Source organism: Kogia breviceps, chromosome 5 (genome assembly GCF_026419965.1).
Source record: "Kogia breviceps isolate mKogBre1 chromosome 5, mKogBre1 haplotype 1, whole genome shotgun sequence".
Lineage (NCBI taxonomy): Eukaryota > Metazoa > Chordata > Mammalia > Artiodactyla > Physeteridae > Kogia > Kogia breviceps.
In genome coordinates this window covers 147832043-147848935 of record NC_081314.1, presented here as the reverse complement: position 1 = coordinate 147848935, position 16893 = coordinate 147832043, and the positions used below count along the sequence as shown (strand labels likewise).

The 16893-nt window shown below is 62.7% G+C and overlaps 1 protein-coding gene across 2 annotated transcripts; it reads right to left on the bottom strand.

The window, feature by feature from the left end:
• Nucleotides 1-4204: 4204 nt before the first annotated feature.
• Nucleotides 4205-14386, bottom strand: GATD3 (glutamine amidotransferase class 1 domain containing 3). Of its 2 annotated transcripts, XM_067035220.1 has the most exons (7): nt 14131-14386; nt 13868-13920; nt 12371-12484; nt 11378-11497; nt 8923-9015; nt 6131-6287; nt 4205-5026 (listed from the first exon to the last, which is right to left on the bottom strand). In XM_067035220.1, the coding sequence occupies exons 1-7, from the start codon at nt 14287-14289 to the stop codon at nt 4898-4900; spliced, it is 825 nt and encodes a 274-aa protein (XP_066891321.1). In that variant the 5' UTR covers nt 14290-14386; the 3' UTR covers nt 4205-4897. The 2 variants fall into 2 exon arrangements, with proteins under 2 accessions (XP_066891321.1, XP_066891320.1); XM_067035219.1 differs by lacking the exon at nt 11378-11497.
• Nucleotides 14387-16893: the final 2507 nt, after the last annotated feature.

Below are 16893 nucleotides of genomic sequence, written 5' to 3'. Positions count from 1 at the left end.
CTGAACACTTCCGGGAATTCCCTGGCGGTCCAGTGGTTAGGACTCCGTGCTTTCACTGCCGAGGGCCTGGGTTCAATCCCTGGTCGGGGAGCTAAGATCCCGCATGCCACACGGTGCGGCCAAAAGAAAAAAAAAACCTCAAACACTTCTGCTCTACAAAGACACAGTCAAGAGAATGAGAAGACAAGGCACGGGCGGAGGAAAACAACTGCAGAAGAGACATCTGAGAAAAGGCCGTTACCCAAAACATACAAACAATGCTCAAAACGTAACAAAGAGAAAATGAACAACAGATTTTTAAACAGGCAGAAGATCTGGAAAGACACTTCATCAAAGAAGATATACAGATGGCAAACAGTTATATGAAAAGATGCTCCATGGCATAACGTCATTAGGAGAGGGAAAATCAAATAAGCTACCACTCAGCACCTATTAGTATGGCCAAAATCCCACACCCTGACAACACCCAATGCTGGGGAGGACGTGAAGTCCTCATTCATTGCTGGTGGGAATGCAAAACGGTGCAGCCACTGGGGAAGACTGACTGGTGGTCTCTCCCAAACTAAACACGCTCTCACCATGCAATTCAGCAGCTGTGCTCCTGGGTGTTCACCCAAAGGAGCTAAAAGCTTACGTCCACGCAAAAACCTGCACTCATGTGTTTACATCAGCTTTTTTCATAATTGCCAAGACTTGGAAGCAACCAAGGCATTACTCAGTAGGCACACGGAAAAACCGTGGTCCATTCAGACAGTGGCGCATATCATTTCAACATTAGAAAGAAATGAGCTATCAAGCCAAGGCAAGACATGCAGGAAACTTAAGTGCATGTACTCAGTGAAAGAAGCCCATCTGAAAAGGCTTCATGCTATATGATTCCAACCATACGACATTCCGGAAAAGGCACAACCATGGAGGCGGTAGAAAGATCAGTGGCTGCCAGGGGTGGGAAGAGGGGAGGGAGGCACAGGTGGGGCGCAGACGCTGTTTAGAGCAAACCAATCTGTACGACACTACGGTGGTGGGCAAGCGTCATCACACGTTTGTCTAAACCCCTGGGACGCACAACGCCAAGAGGGAGCCCCACGGCACCTGTGGACTCAGGGTGATGAGACACTGCACCCGTGCAGGCTCATCGACTGCAACAGACGCGCCGTCCGGCGGGGATGCTGACAACGGGGGAGGCCGTGTGCGGGGTGGGGGTGGGGGAGGGTCTGGGAACTCTCCGTACTTTCCAGTCAACTCTTCTGTGAACCTGAGACTGCTCTAAAGAATAAAGCTCGTATAAAACAAAGCAAAAAACGTGTCATCCAGGAAGTCCTGCAGGAAAAGGAAGCTGTGGAAGGGCAGGTGCCGCCCAGGGGAGGGGCCCCGGGGGCGGCCTGGAGCTGGGCTGAGGGCGGCACGGGGCCGCCAGGTAAACCCCGCTCTGGTCGGCGAGCCTCACACGCATGCACGTGTGAGCGTGCACACACAGGCCACAGACCGTGAGCGGTGGCAAGCCCTCTGCACGGGGGCCCTGGGGCAGGGAGCTGAGGGCCGAGGGGGCTGGCTACACAGATGGGGGGCAGGCTTTGCAGGTGGAGGGGCCGGCAGGGGTGGTGAAAAGGTGCCCACGAAGGGGCCCAAACAGGGGAAGGGGCAGGGACGGTGGGGTCCCTGCCCAGGCAGATGACCAGCCCTGTCCCCGCGGTGCCCACAGGAGGAGGTCACCCAGCCAGGCCTGGCCCACCCTGGGAGCCCGCACCAGACCCAAGGATGGCTCTGCAGCGCCCCCAGCGGCCTGGCCCCCGCCAAGGAGCCTCCAGGCACCCACACGGCCCCGGCTGTCCTTGAGCTCCCGGGCCCGGCAGTGGGGACCGCTCTGCACACACAGCCACCCGCTTGCTCTGCCCCTGGTCCTTGCTGAGATGGTGCCCGTCCCTTCCCTGACCACCCTCCTGCCTGGCGGGTCGCCCGATACCCTCAGGCCCCTGGCTCGCCTGCTCGCGGGCCCGCCATCCCCCAGCCCGGGCCCCGGGAGTGCAGGATCGTGTCCCCGTCCCCCCGCCCCCGCCCCCGCCCCCGGCTCTGCGGCGCTGCCTGGCGCCAAGCAGGCGCTCAATCCCCGTCCAGCGAATTCACGCCTGGACTCCCTCTGGCTCTGGGCTGCCGGGGTCCCTCTCGGGCTTTGGAATGTTTCAGACGTTTCCAGAGCCAGCTTCTCTGCCCGTCCTTCTGCCTGACCCGGGCCCCCCCTTCGGGGACCCCCTCCCGGGACTGGCGCCAGGGTTAAGCGGGCAGATGCAATGCCGACAGGACCGCGTGTTGGCTGTCACCGGACTTCACCCCCGCGGTGGCCATCCTGGACGGGGCGACCGGGCATTTCGTGGGGAAACGTCCAGGCTGGACAACAGGGAACTGTGAGTGACACCGAGTGACCACACAAACATTCTCTGGGGACTTCCTTGTGAGTTGGCCCTTCCCTCCCTGGCCGCCTGGCCCTCTGGCCGGGTCACAGCAGGTGGCAGCAGAGGAGGTGGAATCCGGGCAGCCTGCCCCCCGCGGGTCTCCACCCCTCGGGCACTGATGCCCCACTGCCCCCGAGGCCGCCCCCGCCCCGCTCCTGTGAGATAAACTCAAGCGAGTGGGGCTCCAGGTGGCCTCGCATTGACAGCTCTCGGGCCACTGCAGCCCACTCTGCTCTGTGGGCACATCCCCTGGCGTTTCCAGAAGCGAGGAACCAAATGCAGCGCAGGATGACTCATAGACACCGATTCTAGACGAACCGCCGGTCCGAGCGTGGAGGCGAGACGACGGTTAACACGGATCTCAGAGGATGAGGCAGGAAACTGCGCCCTCAGCCCTGGGGGAGGGGGTTTTCTTCCACAGAAAGACAGGAACACACACGGTAAAGGGTGATCAACAGGCCAACATTAAATCAGGAGGAGCTGCTCGTCAACACCGCTTGGAATGAGAAGACAGCGGAGAAAACACGCGCGACCCGTTTAACTGACAAAGGACCTGCAATCAGAGCACAAGTCGTTCCAGTCACCAAACACGGAGGGACATCCGACAGCGAAATGGCCCCAAACTCCAACGGACACTTTGCCAAAGGGCCAGGAAACAGACAGAGAGGAGATGGGCCTCCGCGGACACCAGGGAGAGGCCAGAGAAAACCACGGGAACACCTTCCACAGCCACCGAGGTGGCAGGAATGAAAAAAGAAGGTCCAACAGACCCCAGGGCCAGATGCCCGTATCCTGGGGCGAGGCACACAGGAGCCGAACACACCACACCACACCTGGAGCCCAGGGGCCACACCCTCGGCACGCCCCCCAGAGGCCACGCCCCCGAGGCCACGCCCATGGGACGTGGACGGCCAGCGGAGAACCTTCCAGAGACGTTTCTGTAAAAGAAAGTCACGCAGCCAGGACACACACCATCGCCTGGGCATCCCCCTGGAGCCGAGCGGACCCGGGCTGGTGATGCTGTGGTCTCTGGATCCAGGAGGCAGGTCATTCCATGAAAACTCACTGAGGTGCACACCTGTGATTTTGCATTCTTCTACGTGCACATGCATGTACACACACACACACACACACACACACATTTGTAAAAAATGTTTCAGTGAACAAGTTTCTTAGGATGAGCTGCTAAGCTCAGGTCCCTGACCTCGGATGGGCCCTGCAAGGCTCTCTTGAGCAAGGTCGATGCTGGCCGGCGTGGCTGCTGCCTGCAGGTGTGCCTCGGGGGCTCGTGTCCCACGGGACCTGGCGTCGTGGGAGAAGGACAGGTCACCAGAGAACAGAGTTCCCGTGCAGGGAAGACTGCCTGACGTGAGATACCAAGGGAGCTAAGCCGATCAGGTGGGCGTGGTCTCGGGCTCTACGGCTCCTTCCACAGGCCTGGCCCGCCCCGAGCTCCCCCAGACCCTGGGAACCTGCTAGAGGCGCGTCCGTCGGTGGAGCGGGGTGTGGGGCGGTGTGGGCGACCTGTGACTGCACTCCACCCCCAGGCCACCGGGCCACGGATCAGCATGGACTGGACCCAACTGAACAGCCCACCATGTCGGCCCCGGCAGCTTTCTCAGGACCAGACGAGGCCGTGGCGGCACCGAGCATCCGGGCGCCATCCTGGGTGACGGAGGACAGGCCAGCGGGGCTGTGCTGTGACGGGCGACGCCCCCAGTGGACCGTCCCGGGACAGAAATCACACGCCCACAGAAAGGCGCCAGCCAGCCTGCCGGCTCTCACTTTATCGCTCCTCCTGCACGCCCCACGTCCCCTCCTTGGGGCCTGGGCCCCACCTGCAGGTCCACACAGGCTGAGCACCTGCACCCTCCCTTCCTGAAACAAGGAGACCTGAGCCTAAGGTACGGAGCCTCGTGTGTGCCCCTCACCTGCTGGGCTCGGGGGGCCTGGAAGAGAGCCGCCCATGTCTGTTTCAGAAAGAAGTCTCCTCTCCCCAAAGGGCCTGCCTGCGCTAGAAAGCCGCTGACTGTTCTAATTAATAGGTGCTCACTCCAGGTTAGAGAAGCTTTAATTGTCGACGAGGTGGTATTCTGGTTTCCTGATTATGAGATGTGCACACTTAAAGCACGTTTCCTTCCAAATATTAAGTAAGGTGCTCTGAAGCGAGCCCGGCCTAGGACCGCCGACCTCTCTCTCCGTTCTGCTGGCACAGAAAAGCAGACTTGATCTCAAGCTTGAAGCTGCACACGAGTCCAGGTGCCAGCGCCCCTCTCAGAGGGTGGGCCCTGCCGCCCTGGCCTCACTCCTCGAGAGGGAGTCTACCCCTGACCCCGAGCGCACCGTGAGCGCCCTCCGTACAAAGAAAAAGCCCGCCGGTCTAAGCGAAGAAATCAATTCCTGCCCGGTCCCGAGCTGACAGGCGAGCGGCCCCGGCACCGAGGGCCTCACTTGCTGGCGAGTTCCAGCACCTTCCTCACCATGGCCCCAATCCCGTCGTGAATGTGGTGGAAGGCGGCGTCACACATGAAAGCCGGGGTGGTGACCACCTTGTTCTTCTGGTCCACGTGAGCCTCGTGCACACAGGTTATGGAAGAACACCGCACGGCCGGAAACAGAAAGCTCATGGCGTCAAGCAGCGCCCACCCCCTGCCAGGTGCACGTCCCACCCCTACCCCAACGTCACCCGGAAGGGGCTGTCTGCACTCCCTGCGCTACCTTAACCGAAGATCCTGGAGCCCGACCCCACGGGCCGCTTCCTAACACACGCCCAGCAGCGGGCCTCGCGGGCCCCATGGCTGCAGACGCGGGCCGGAGGCCCGAGCGCCAGCTGGGACCCCGGGGCCGCCCTGAGGGCAGCGGCGGCGGCAGCCTGTCCGAGTGCCCGCTGGGAGCACGGAGCAACCGGACCGGGGCCCCAGCCTCAGCACAGAGGTGCCTCACCTCCTCCGAGACCTGCTTCCTGGGCCAATGCCAAGCCCCAGGCCCGGCGCTGGCCGCCCCATGCTGGACAGGGAGGGACACGCAGGCCTGAAACTGCCTGCAGGCGGAGACACAGCGAGGAGCGCGCGCCCCGGCCAGGACAGACGCCCGCAGGGTAACGGGCTGGCCTCCCGCGCCCCCTGGGGCCCCACGCCGTTCTGCTCCTGACTCCGGCCCCCCGGAGACCCTCGGGCCCAGGCGCAGAGCTGGAAGGCGGGTAGCCTGGGGCCTGAGGCTCTCCACACCCAAAGCGCACCCTGATGACCTCAGGACACAGAGGACCCGCTTGCGGGAGGCATGGGGGCGACACGGCTGCCAGGGGTGGCTCTCCGTCTGTGCCACCCAGGGCCCTGCCACCAGATAAAGACGAGCAGCCCTCGCGCCTTCCACCCCAGCCTCTGGCCCGGCACCGGGCACGCACTCTCCCTCCGCCACAGGCCGCGCCCTACCCCACCCACCGCGAGCCCACGGCCACCTCCTCAGCCGGCCCACCGAGCCCCGGGCCTGGGGTGTGCTGCGCTCACCCAGCGTCACTGCGGGGACTTGGGAATGTGGCCACCGGACGGCGGAGGGGTCACAGCCTCGGGCGCTACGCCCCCCCACGCACATGCCCTGGGCGCCCGCTGTGATGCACCCCAGGGCGGCCCCCAGGGCCCAGAGGGGGGTTTCCCACGTCGCCCCCGCTGCTGGAAGGATATGGTCACTCCCGTCACACAGTGCTTGGCACCCAGGGCTTTGATGACCTGCGCGGTCCCGGCGTGCGGCCACTTGCCGCCCTCCTCCTGCTCGTGGCCCACGGTGACCTCGACGCTTCCGAGCACTCTGGCCGCGAGGACGGGAGCGACGCAGCACAAGCTGAAAGTCGAGGAAAGGAGGGTCAGCTCAGGGCCGCGCGGGTGGCCGCCAGGCCGGGGGCCCGGCAAGGCGTGCTTAGAGAACGCGGTCAGCCTCAGAACGGGGCACAGACACCAGTGCCACGGGGACGGAGCGCCCAGTGCCAGAGCCTCTGCCGGCTCCGCGGGCTGGAGCTGCCCCGGCCCCTGGGCTGCCCACGGCAGCTGTGACCGGTGGAGCACGGGGGAGCCGCCCGGCCCCTGGCGCAGGCGGGAGAGGGGCGGAGGGCAGCCAGCTGGGCCCCGGCCGCCAGACACGCACCAGGCACCTGACACGGTGCCCAGGGCGCCAAGACCCCCCGGAGAGCAGGCCACGGTCGGCGGCGCTGTCTTCGGCCCCAGCTTTAGGGTGGTTTGTCGCCCGGCAACTGAGAAGCCCGGCTGTACTGACCGGCTGAGACCCAGTCCCCTTCTCTGGAGGGGGCACAGGAGGCCAGGGGACACGGTCCAAGCAGCAGCCTCGCCTGGGCTGCCGGTGCCGAGCCAAGGGCCCTGTCCTAGCAGCATGTGCCAAACCCTCTCCCGACACCCCGTGAGCAGGCTGTCCCCGGAGGCGTCCGAGCCCTGCAGGTTCTCGCTGGACGCCTGCCCTCGGGGTTCCTCTGAGGTCCTGCTCTTCACCAGCCCCCCCCCGCCCCCCAGCCGGCAGCTCCCGAGCCCCTGGATCAGCCAACACGGGGGGCTCCAGCAGCCAGGGCCTCACCAGGGCCCGGCCCCCAGCGAGAACACGCATGACACCTGGCCCAGCTGCTCCAGCCAGGCCGGTCCCCCCTCCCCTGGGGTCCACACCCCTCTGGGCTGTGCCCCACCTCCCCGTCTGCTCAGCTGGTCCTCTGAGCTGAGCGCAACACAGTGTGGTGAGAACACACATACACGCTCGTTCGACGCCGAGACAACTGCCACAAGCCCTGTGCAGGGACCGCAAGACGAGCTCCCTCAGCCCCGAGCGGGCGAGCGTCGTCGGAACGGCCGTCCCGGGAATCTGTCACATCACCAGGTCCCCGGGCACCTGACTCTGCAGGCGACGCCCGAGGCGAAGGCTGGGCTGCCTGCCTGTCCTAGGCCGGGGGCACCGACACAGGCTGCCGGGGGCTCCCGCGCTGTGGGGAGGGAAGCACGAGCCCGGCAGCAGAGCCGGCTGGAGCCCTCGCTCTGTCTGTGCTTCTGACAAGCGGGTCACGGGGTGACGGCGCGGCCCGGAAGGGGGGTGCGAGGTGCCCTGACCCGGAAAGGGCGTTTTGCACGTGGCCAGACAACGCAGCTGCTTTCATAGACGGACAAGAGGCCTGCCGCGTGAGGGGCTGAACGGAGCCGCCCACAGTGACATGGCAGCCGGTACAGGACCGTGTCACCATCCCGCACCCTCCACGCCAGGGTGACCCGGGTTCTTCTCCAGCTCAGCTGAGAGGCGTCTGTTCACTCGAGTGGACAGGGTGCCCGCCACAAGGTGGCCGATCTGCTGGGCTTCTGGCCCGTTTGTCGTGCTGACTTTTTAGAGGAAGGGAGCTGGGTCCCCGCCCCGGGCGCTCGCCCGCACACCCCGGTGCTGCCCCAGCGGGGCCCCCGGGGAGGTGACCAGCTGGGCGCTGCAAGGGCAGGAATTCTCCTGGGCTACGGCCGCTCGTGGGGGGTGCCTGGGACACTGAGAGGGCAGGGTCTCCAGTGAGTGGCCAGTCTGGGAAGGACGCTGCCCCTGGTGGGCTGTCCTGTGCAGCATCTGTGCCCCGTTCAGACCCAATGCTCTGACATCCTCATTCTTCTCCAGTTTCCAACAGGAGGCAGCGAGCAGCCACGTGATGGAGAACCTGGCGGATTTTGTTTTTAGTGCATCTGCACACCGCCGTGCTCCTGGGAGGACTTCCCCAGCCAGGGAGGACTCCAAAGCATGCGACCCACACGCTCCAGCACCGGCGTCGTGCGCCAACGCCCGTGGGAAAGCAGCACCGAGGAGCCCTCCCCCAGGCCGCTCGTGGCAAGGGCAGCCTGACAAGCAGGTCTGATGACGGGGTCGCCGTCACTCGTCCGCAAGTGCCTCCTGGTGTGGGTTACGACGGGCCTCGCCCGTCTGCCAGGCCGAGGACCTCAGGCTGGGCTGTGAGCAGTGGCTGGGCCGGTGAGTGTGGGCCCAGTGTGTGGCCACCGCAGGACCCAGTCCCCGAGGAAGGGCAGCTGCGAGCGAGGGGTCGGGAATGGGGCCCACGGCAGCCGTGGCACGAGGAAGGACGGGGCCAGCTAGCCAAGGGGCTGCTCCAAGCCAGGACGGGAAGGCGGAAACCAGGCCTGGGGAGAGGACTGGCAGAGGCTGGGGGCCACGGAAGGACTTGGGAGCCTTCTAGACCCTGAGAGGATCACGCCCTGCCCTCCTCACTAAGTCAGCAGGAGAAATTAACGTAACCACACGACCACAGAATTTTCACAGCTGGAAGGCACCTGTGAGATCACACAAAACCCCCTCAGTTATAACAAGGAAAGGGGCTGAGAGTCTCCAAGACCACACAGCTCCAGGCGCCAGCTCCTGGCTGTGAGCCACGGCCTCAGCCACGGGCTCCGCCGCCACCCTCCCTCCACCACCGCCGGGCCCGCTGGGCCGCACGTACCCAATGGGCTTCCCGGCCTGGTGGAACTCCTTCAGGACGCGCTCCACGTCTTTATTCACCTTGCAGTCGCCCCCGTCTACGGCGAACGTGCTCCTGCCACGAGAAGAGGCTTCCTTAGACCGCAGGGCGCAACATCCGCCTGCCTGGGGAGCCCCCGGCCCCACTCCCCGCCCCCCGGGATCCTGTGTGCTCCAGGAACTTCCCAGCAACTGCAGAAACTGACACGTGTGTCAAGTACGCGTGCACGGCCTTTCGTGTAATTACACGTATACGCGTGTATTTTTTTCTATGTTTTGAAACATAAAGCAGCCTGGCAGGGTAAAGGCGGGGAGGCCAGCAGAGGTGAAGGGGAAGCTGACACGCAGGCGCTCGGGCCGTGAGCTCGGCCCACCCAGGGTCAGCAGGACGCGCCGTCGGCCCGAAACCAGTGACGGATCCTGCGCTTCACTCACAAGGAAAAGAAACACAAACCAAACAAGACCCCGTCTTCTCCACCAGAGCAAGACCGCTGGGGTGTCTGGAACGGTCTCCCTCCCAGTCGGCGGGCTCGCACCAGTACCATCTCTTTGGAAGGCAAACGCAGACCCCTCAGATTTCCAAGGCCACGCCTCTCCGCCAGGAGCCCCATCCCGGGCTTCCCCTGCTCACGTGGTTGATGCCTCTGCCCCGGGCACCCGGTGCGTCGCGCGCACGACGCGACAACCTGCAGGTGGGAGGCGTGCTGGCTGCCCTGAAGTGGTTTCTCAGCGAGCGCAAGCGTCTCAAGACAGGTCCGATTGTATACTTTAAACACACGTACGTCAGCCGTACCTCCAAAAGGTACAAGACAGAAGAGAGAACGGGAAGTCCCGGGGTCCCATCAGCACCGGGTCGCCTACACAACGGGATCTGCGTGTGCGGCTCTCAGACGTTTAAGGGACGAGCCTCAGCGTTAAGTGAAAGACACAGAGAGCAGAACAAGAGGCTACCATCTGGTTGGATTTTTAACGCAGACGTGTACGTGAATCTCTCGGAAGATGAAAAGCTGGCAGCATTGCCGGAGGTGATCCTGGGGTCCCACGCAGGAAGAACGAGGCTTCCACAGTGAATATGTCATACTGACCTCGCCTGCTGCCCCGTGCACCGCACAGACCGCTGATGTGGAGCCGGCCTTTCCTCTGGAAAGGTCAGAAAGACTGGGACCAGTGGCCAGAAATCACAGCTTCCCCCAGGGGTCTGGGAGGTCACAGACATGGATGCTGACCCAAGGCCCTGCTCCGCTGCACACCGAGACACACCACCACTAAGTCACCCGAGGCAGACTGTCAGCCACGCCAGGGACATAACCCCAGTGAACCCCAAGCTACCCTCACGCCAGGAGAGCTCTAAGGGCTGAGGGAAGGCACAGGGTCTGTGAATCCAGCTCATTTTTCAGAGAAAGAAACCCAGTCCCGCAAGAAGGACAAGCCCAGCCGACGCAGACTGTGACCCGCCATCTCCCGCCAGGGGGCTCAGGAGGCTGGCGATGCAGGCAAGCGCCCCAGGCTGTGGCTCTGGGAGACAGAGAGGACTCGAGGCGGGGCAGGGGTCCAAGCAGGAGGAAGGACGGTGCGAAAGCCGGTGGGAAGGTGGAGCAAAGAGGTGCTCTGGTGATGCCCGCAAGCAGAAAGGAGCCTCAAGATGTCAGGACGCGGAAGGACCAAGACTAGAGGTGGACCTCAGGGAACATAACCACCTCTGCCCCCGCTCCGGGGCGCACAGCGCCCGGACAGACAAGAGCGCCAGCTGGGAGGCCCTCGCGCTGCTGCAGGAACCTCAATGACCAAGCGGTCAACTGACCAAAACGCATGTAGTCCGGGCTGTGACACATGCTGCACCGTGTTTAAAACCCCAAAGCCGTGGGGCGCAGCTGCTGGGTGCTTTCCCGCAGCCCTCGAGCCCCCTCCGTCACGGGAGCAGCAGCCCCGCGCCACGTCGGAAGGGATGTGCTGGGCCAGCAAGGCCAGCGCAAGAGAATTTCCATGAAACGCGGAGGAGAAAGAAAAGGACGAGAGAACACAAAGAGAACCTGAAACCCAAAGTACATCACAGCTGTGGCGTGACGGCCTCCTAGGCTTGAGATTCAGTTACCGTGGCAACAACCCAAAGAGCAAAAAAAAAAGAGAGATCTCTCTTTCTCTGGTCGAGACCATCCTGCAAACAGCCCAACCAGAAAGGCAGTTTTCCGCGCTGCAAGGTCCACAGGAGAGCAGGTGTCTGCGGGGAACGTGTACAGGGACGGGCTCTGATGTGACGAGACCCCTAGCACCACCCCTGGATGGCCAGGTGCCAGGAGCCTCCTCCCATTGGGGTTCCCTGTGGTGGGGCAGCTGCGTCGTCGCTGGGCCAGAGCCCCCAACAGCTGCTCCCACCCCCACTGCGTCCCCATCGAGCGGTCCAGGGGAGAAGCAGGAGAGCCCCAAGCCGAAACACGTACAGGTTTTTGGCGGCTCCGAAGCCCCCGGGGAAGACGGCCGCGTCGTGGTTAGCGGCGCTGAGTCGGGCCAGGTCGGTGATCTTGCCGCGCGCGATCCTCGCGGACTCAGTCAGAACGTTCCTGGGGAAGAGCGGAGAGAGGCCCCCAGGAGGTTCAGCGTGTGGACAGGTGGGAGAACGGGGCAGGAAGGAGCCTCCACGAGACAAGAGGACCTGTCCTCCCGGCTCACAGGCAGTGCGGGTCGCTCCCGAGAAAAGGCGACACAGCGGCAGTGACCACGGCGGGTCTGTGCTCGAGACGTCCTCCGGAGCCCTTTCAGGTGGGCGCTTCCGCAGCACCACGACTCGTCACCCGGCCTCCCGTGGCAGGCAGGGCTGCCAGGCAGCATTTAGCGCTGGGAAGGGGTGGCGATGGAGCCGCGGGGGGAGCGCTAAGAAGCAACTTCGAGGGACGAGCGAGGCGGCCACCGAGGGCGCTCCTCCCACAGCCCCGGCTGCGCGGCGCCCAGGGCCAGGGTCCTGACCGGGCTGCGGCCCCGGGAGACAGCACCGCGGCTCCTTCCCACGGCCCCGTCCCTCACTGTCTGCACCCGCTGGAGGGCACCTGGGAACCAGAGCCCTCAGGGGCCATCGCCCTGCAGCCTGGGCCAGGCCGGAGCGGGGCCGCACTCCCCTCAGGAACAGAAATGCTGGGGAGCTGCTCACAGACACGTGGGTCCAAGCGGGTGGATGAGGTTTGACACCAAAGGAACGCACGTGCCTTCGGTCAGAATGAAGGTACGAGGAGCTCACTCAGGGGGAAGCTTCCTCCACTTCTCCAACAGTGCTGGACGGTGAGGAGCGTCCTGAGGTCCGGCACAGCCGCAGGACCACTTAAGTGGCCGTGAAGTCCACTTAAACGTGGACTCGGCTCCCAGCTATGAAGCAACCGCGTGCGGGTTCTCGGGGAGTTTCAACCCGTCCACGTTCAAGGACGAGGTCGAGGGGCCCGTACCTGGCTTCGCCCTCAGAAGGCTGGCCCTTGGTGTGGTCAATCACGTGCATCTGAGGGATGTCAGGTGCAAAGATCTGGACCTCGGCCCCTGCACGGCTCAGGTGAACCAGTATCCTGCACAGGAGGGAATCAGACCAGACTCTGACATGTGCCTGGCCCAGCTTTACCTGCCACCGGGTGCTTAAAAACACGGTTTTAGATGACTGACAGGTATACGCTTCTCACATAGGTTAACAACCTCCTGGCTTTCCAAAAAGTCATGACTGGCTTGCTAACGACCCAAATGCCCTCTATTTGAGTTTGCTGTCACTGAACCGGCCTGTGGAGACCAGCTAGCCCCCCCAAGTTCCCTTTACAAACCAGGCTGTAGGGACGGGTGACCGGGCAACTGTCACAGCCTGGATGTCTGCATTCCCAGGCTCCTTCTGGGTGTTCTTCCTCCCATGGGCCAATTGACAAGGGCCTCGAGGGGTTGAGGAGGGCTTTTAGTCTCCAAAGTTCAGTTCTTGGTCTCCCCAACCTTCCCCTCATGGGGGTGGGAGACACGCAGGCGACCCTGGGGGCTGCTGACGATACCAGCATCTACCAAGGGTTGCTCTGCGGCAGGTCCGAGTCTAAACACTGGCACGAAATCTGTCCCTGGCAGTGCTGTCACTACCCACTTCCAGAGAGGGAGGAGACACGAGACCCCAAGACAGATCACAGCCGTCCACTGGCAGGGCCGGGACCCCTGGACTTGGGTTCAGCTCCTCGGAACCTCGCGGGCACTCGACCTACAACTCCTTGCTCTGCCCGGGAGGTTTCAAGCTGCAGGTTATTCCTCGCTGCCTCCTCTCTCCTGCCCCACCCCGCTCAGCCCCCATCAGGAAACTCCTGGCCCTCTGCACCCACCAGCCCAGCACGCTCCAAAGTTCACTCTCTGTCCGGCCACTGCCAGCACACGCTGGCCACGCCCAGCAGCCACCCCCAGCCACCTCCCCGCGCTTGGCAGGGATGTATTCCCCAACCACTACCTAACTCTCGCCTTCAACCAACTCTGACCTTGAGAGCCCCTACAGTCCTACTCACAGGAACTTTTAAAATAAATCAATCAAAGAACGAACTACTCGGCAACAGCTGACAGGCTGCCCCAATGACATCTGTCTACAGCGAGGTCACTGCACGGCCCTTAAATCTCATGCTGTAAAGACGGAAAAGAGCTCTCTCTGACAACCCGCAGGACAGTGTGATCCCAATGTTTACAACACGTTGAGTGTGGAAAAACAGCAGAGTGATGTAAGCGGTTACCACTGTGGGACAGCACCAAAGGTGATACTAAAAAGCTCATTTTGTGTCTCCCTGTACGTAACACGCATTGAGTTTAAACGTTGTCCTTCGCGCCTCCCTGAGTCTCGTCCAGCAGTCCTCTCTGCCTTCCGAACCAGCAGGAAGGCTTCTCCGAACGGTTCAGGAAAAGGGGGACCGCCCCTCCCGAGGGCGAGCCGCCCAGGGGCTTACGATGAGGCCTCGTGGAGCTCCGTCCCGTCGTAGACCCCGCATCCGGACAGCACCTGCGGGGATGGAGGGCCGGTCACGGGGGCCACGCAGTCCACCGGGCGGGCCGACCGCCTTCAGCGGGGGGAGGGACCGAGCTGGAGGAGAGGGAGGTCAGCGCGAGGGAGGCGGTGGGGGGCGGAGGGGCCGCCCGCGGGCACGGGGACGGTGGGAAGGCCGACCTCGGCGCCCCGCCCCTCGTCCCCACGCCCCGCCCGTCCGCTCACCACTGCGACCCTGGCCACGGGGCGCGGCGCGGAGGCGTGAAGGGCCGCGCGCGGAAACGGCGCCGGTCCGCCGAACGGCAGCGCACGCAGGCCGGGTCGCGGCGCGAAAGCGGCGGTCACCGCCAGCCTGGACGCCACCAGAGCCCGGATGGCCGCCATCCTGCGCGAGGATATCGGGGTCGCAGGGTCACGGTGAGCGGGTCCGAGCCTGCGCACAGCCGCCGCCCTGCCCGCGGGCGCGCCGGTGGGCGGGGCCGCGCCTGCGCATTCGCCCGTGGCTCGCGCGCAGCCCAGCAAGGGCGCGTGGCCCCGCAGCGCGTCCACGTGGCTTCGGGCACCGCCCCCGTCCCGCCCCGCGGTAGCGTCGCCGGGAGGCGCGGAGGGTTGCGGCTGCTGAGAAGTGCTGCGCTGAGCTACGGGCTGTGGAGTTAACTTGTGTCGTCGTGAGGCCTCAACGTGACTCTGCGAGACTGAGTGGCCGGAGCCCAAGTGTCCAGTTCTCATCTGCGCCCCCCTTTCCCGGCCGCTGAGTCCGGGCGGGAGTGAGGCCCTCCCGCTGCAGCGGCCCGGCACCCCTCCCCCTGCTGCTCTTCGCGTTTCTATTGACGTGGGTCCTTTTGTAACCCAGCTGGTTGTGCAGAGGGAAGGCCAGGTATGAGGCCAGGTCTTTGCAGAGAAAGAGGTTTATCACAGGGGGGCCCCAACAAGAACAGGCGTAGGGGTGCGGTGCGAAGCTCAACTCTGTCTCCGGGGCCTGCTGAGGGGGTATTTATCAGGAAGTAGGGAGCAAGAAGGGGAAGGGGGGGGGGCTCGGATATGATTGGTGGAAAGTAAGTGTAAGTTTCAGTGTAAGTATCAAGAGCTCTCCTGCGCAGGCGCTGCGGCTGCCAGTTAAGCCTCTGACCGGTCGCAGGTGCAAATCGGCGGTGCGGGGTGTAACATGCAGTGGGGTTTTGGCCCGTGACGTCCAAAGGTCACTATCGTAGTCCCTCGTTCTAGTCCTTCAGTGTGCCTGCGCAATGCTCAGTCGGCGGGGCTGTCAGCAAGTGTGTTTCCCCGGTCCTCTCTGCAGGAGCTTGGTGTTCTCTGTGTCATTTTGTTTCTACCTCGTGGGCCTTGTAACTCACAGGTGATTTCAGTCCATGCCTGTCTTTGGATCATTCCTCAGTCTTGAGGTATGAGGGGTGACCACCACTCTAGCCGCTTTCTGCTGCTAAGGGCGAAAGACCCAGCAGGGGCTTGAGGAATGAAACAGTTTGACGTCTAGCTGTACACATTCTAGGGTATTCAAACTGGACTGTTGGAGGTGTTGGTATGCCCCCAGTTCAGGGTTGGCACGACAGAGGAATAATTTGGTGGCCTGCAGTCTTTGCGAGACAAACTTGACATGAAAGTTAAGAATTATAGGCCCAACAGAAGAATCAGTAGCGCTGTGACTAAAGGAGGTGTCAGTGGATGGAGTAAAGGGCCGACTTACTGGGGAGAAAGCCCTTTGTAGAATTCCATGCTTCCGGGGCGCGATTACCAACGCTGTGTCACCGGCTGGCCTGTTGGTGTTATTTCCTTTACACTGGGTGGTCTGTGGTGTTTGTCCACATGCACCAGCAGCAGGTGTTGCAGCCACACAGACGCCGCCTTGCTCTGCCAGGGGGTAACCGAAGGCTGTTCTGTTATCCGTCACTGCAGTGGCTATGGAGCTCACCATGCCCTGTAGTCAGTCTAACTGGAGGCTGGCGTTTCGGCCCGTTCCTCCACCGAGGCAGGTAGATTTTGAAGGGTGGCCTCGTGATAGGTACCCCCCGCCCCGTGGGGCTGCTCATCCTGGTGCTAAGCCTGGCCCGTGATTATTAAGTCTGAGGCTGCCTTCCTTTGCTCTCCTGGGGTGGACACGTTACCGACCCTCGAGTCGGGCACCAGTAAGCGCCCTTCTGCCCTGTGTCACTTGTGCCAGTAGACGGAGACCAAGTTCAGTTGAGAAGCAAAGGAAAGCTTTATTCTTTGATCGAAGAATGGAGAGATGGGAGCTGGCTCTACGGCACAGGGTCTCCCCTGAAAGGCCCAGGGTCGGTGCTGCTTTATAGGGTTCTGGCAGAGGGAGGGGTGGAGTCATTGTGGGTCAGGCAGGTGCAGCACTTCTGCACACGGCTCACCCAGTCTGGCTGCCTGGCTGTCAGGCTGTCAGGCAGAGCCGCTTTGCACTGGGAACGCTAATCCGACATGTTAGGTGGGGAGCCTCTGCACACGGCCCCATACAGGCAAGTAAAACTAGAATAAACACAAAAGAGGTTGGACCGTATATCACCTGGATTCCGTCTTATTTTTCCGGGGACCCCAGTGGGCTTTGCCGGGGACATTTCCTTTAGGTGTTGTGGCTCTCTGGGCCCCACAGAGGAACACATCCTCCTGGTGTCCACATCGTCATCCATGTGTGTTTCTGCAGAGGCCAACGGGCTGGGGCCAAAGATGAGTTAGTGGCACGTGAGTGACGTGAGAATGGGGCCAGCTTGTAGGGTCTGGTGAGCTGCAGGCCTCTTCGTTTGGGGGCCTATTACAGCAACTCTTATTCTGGTGTGCTTGAACCCACTTTTGCCATTTGATGCTCTTGGTAGCCAGTGTGTTCTAAGGCCCTCCAGGCAGGTTGGGAGTAGCCTTGGAAGGCTAGACCACCTTTGGTTTGGGTCAGTCCCTCTGCTGACTCAGTTTGGACTCCTCCGGAGAAAACTTACAAGTTGGAAGGTTATAGTTTTCAGTGGGTCCCACTTG

Coding starts and splice junctions, on each gene's coding strand:
- GATD3 (XM_067035220.1), bottom strand. CDS start 14,289: ATGGCGGCCATCCGGGCTCTGGTGGCGTCCAGGCTGGCGGTGACCGCC. Junction 9,016..11,377: donor TTCGGAGCCGCCAAAAACCT/GTACGTGTTTCG, acceptor TTCTCGTGGCAG/GAGCACGTTCGCCGTAGACG. Junction 6,288..8,922: donor CAGGCCGGGAAGCCCATTGG/GTACGTGCGGCC, acceptor CTCGACTTTCAG/CTTGTGCTGCGTCGCTCCCG.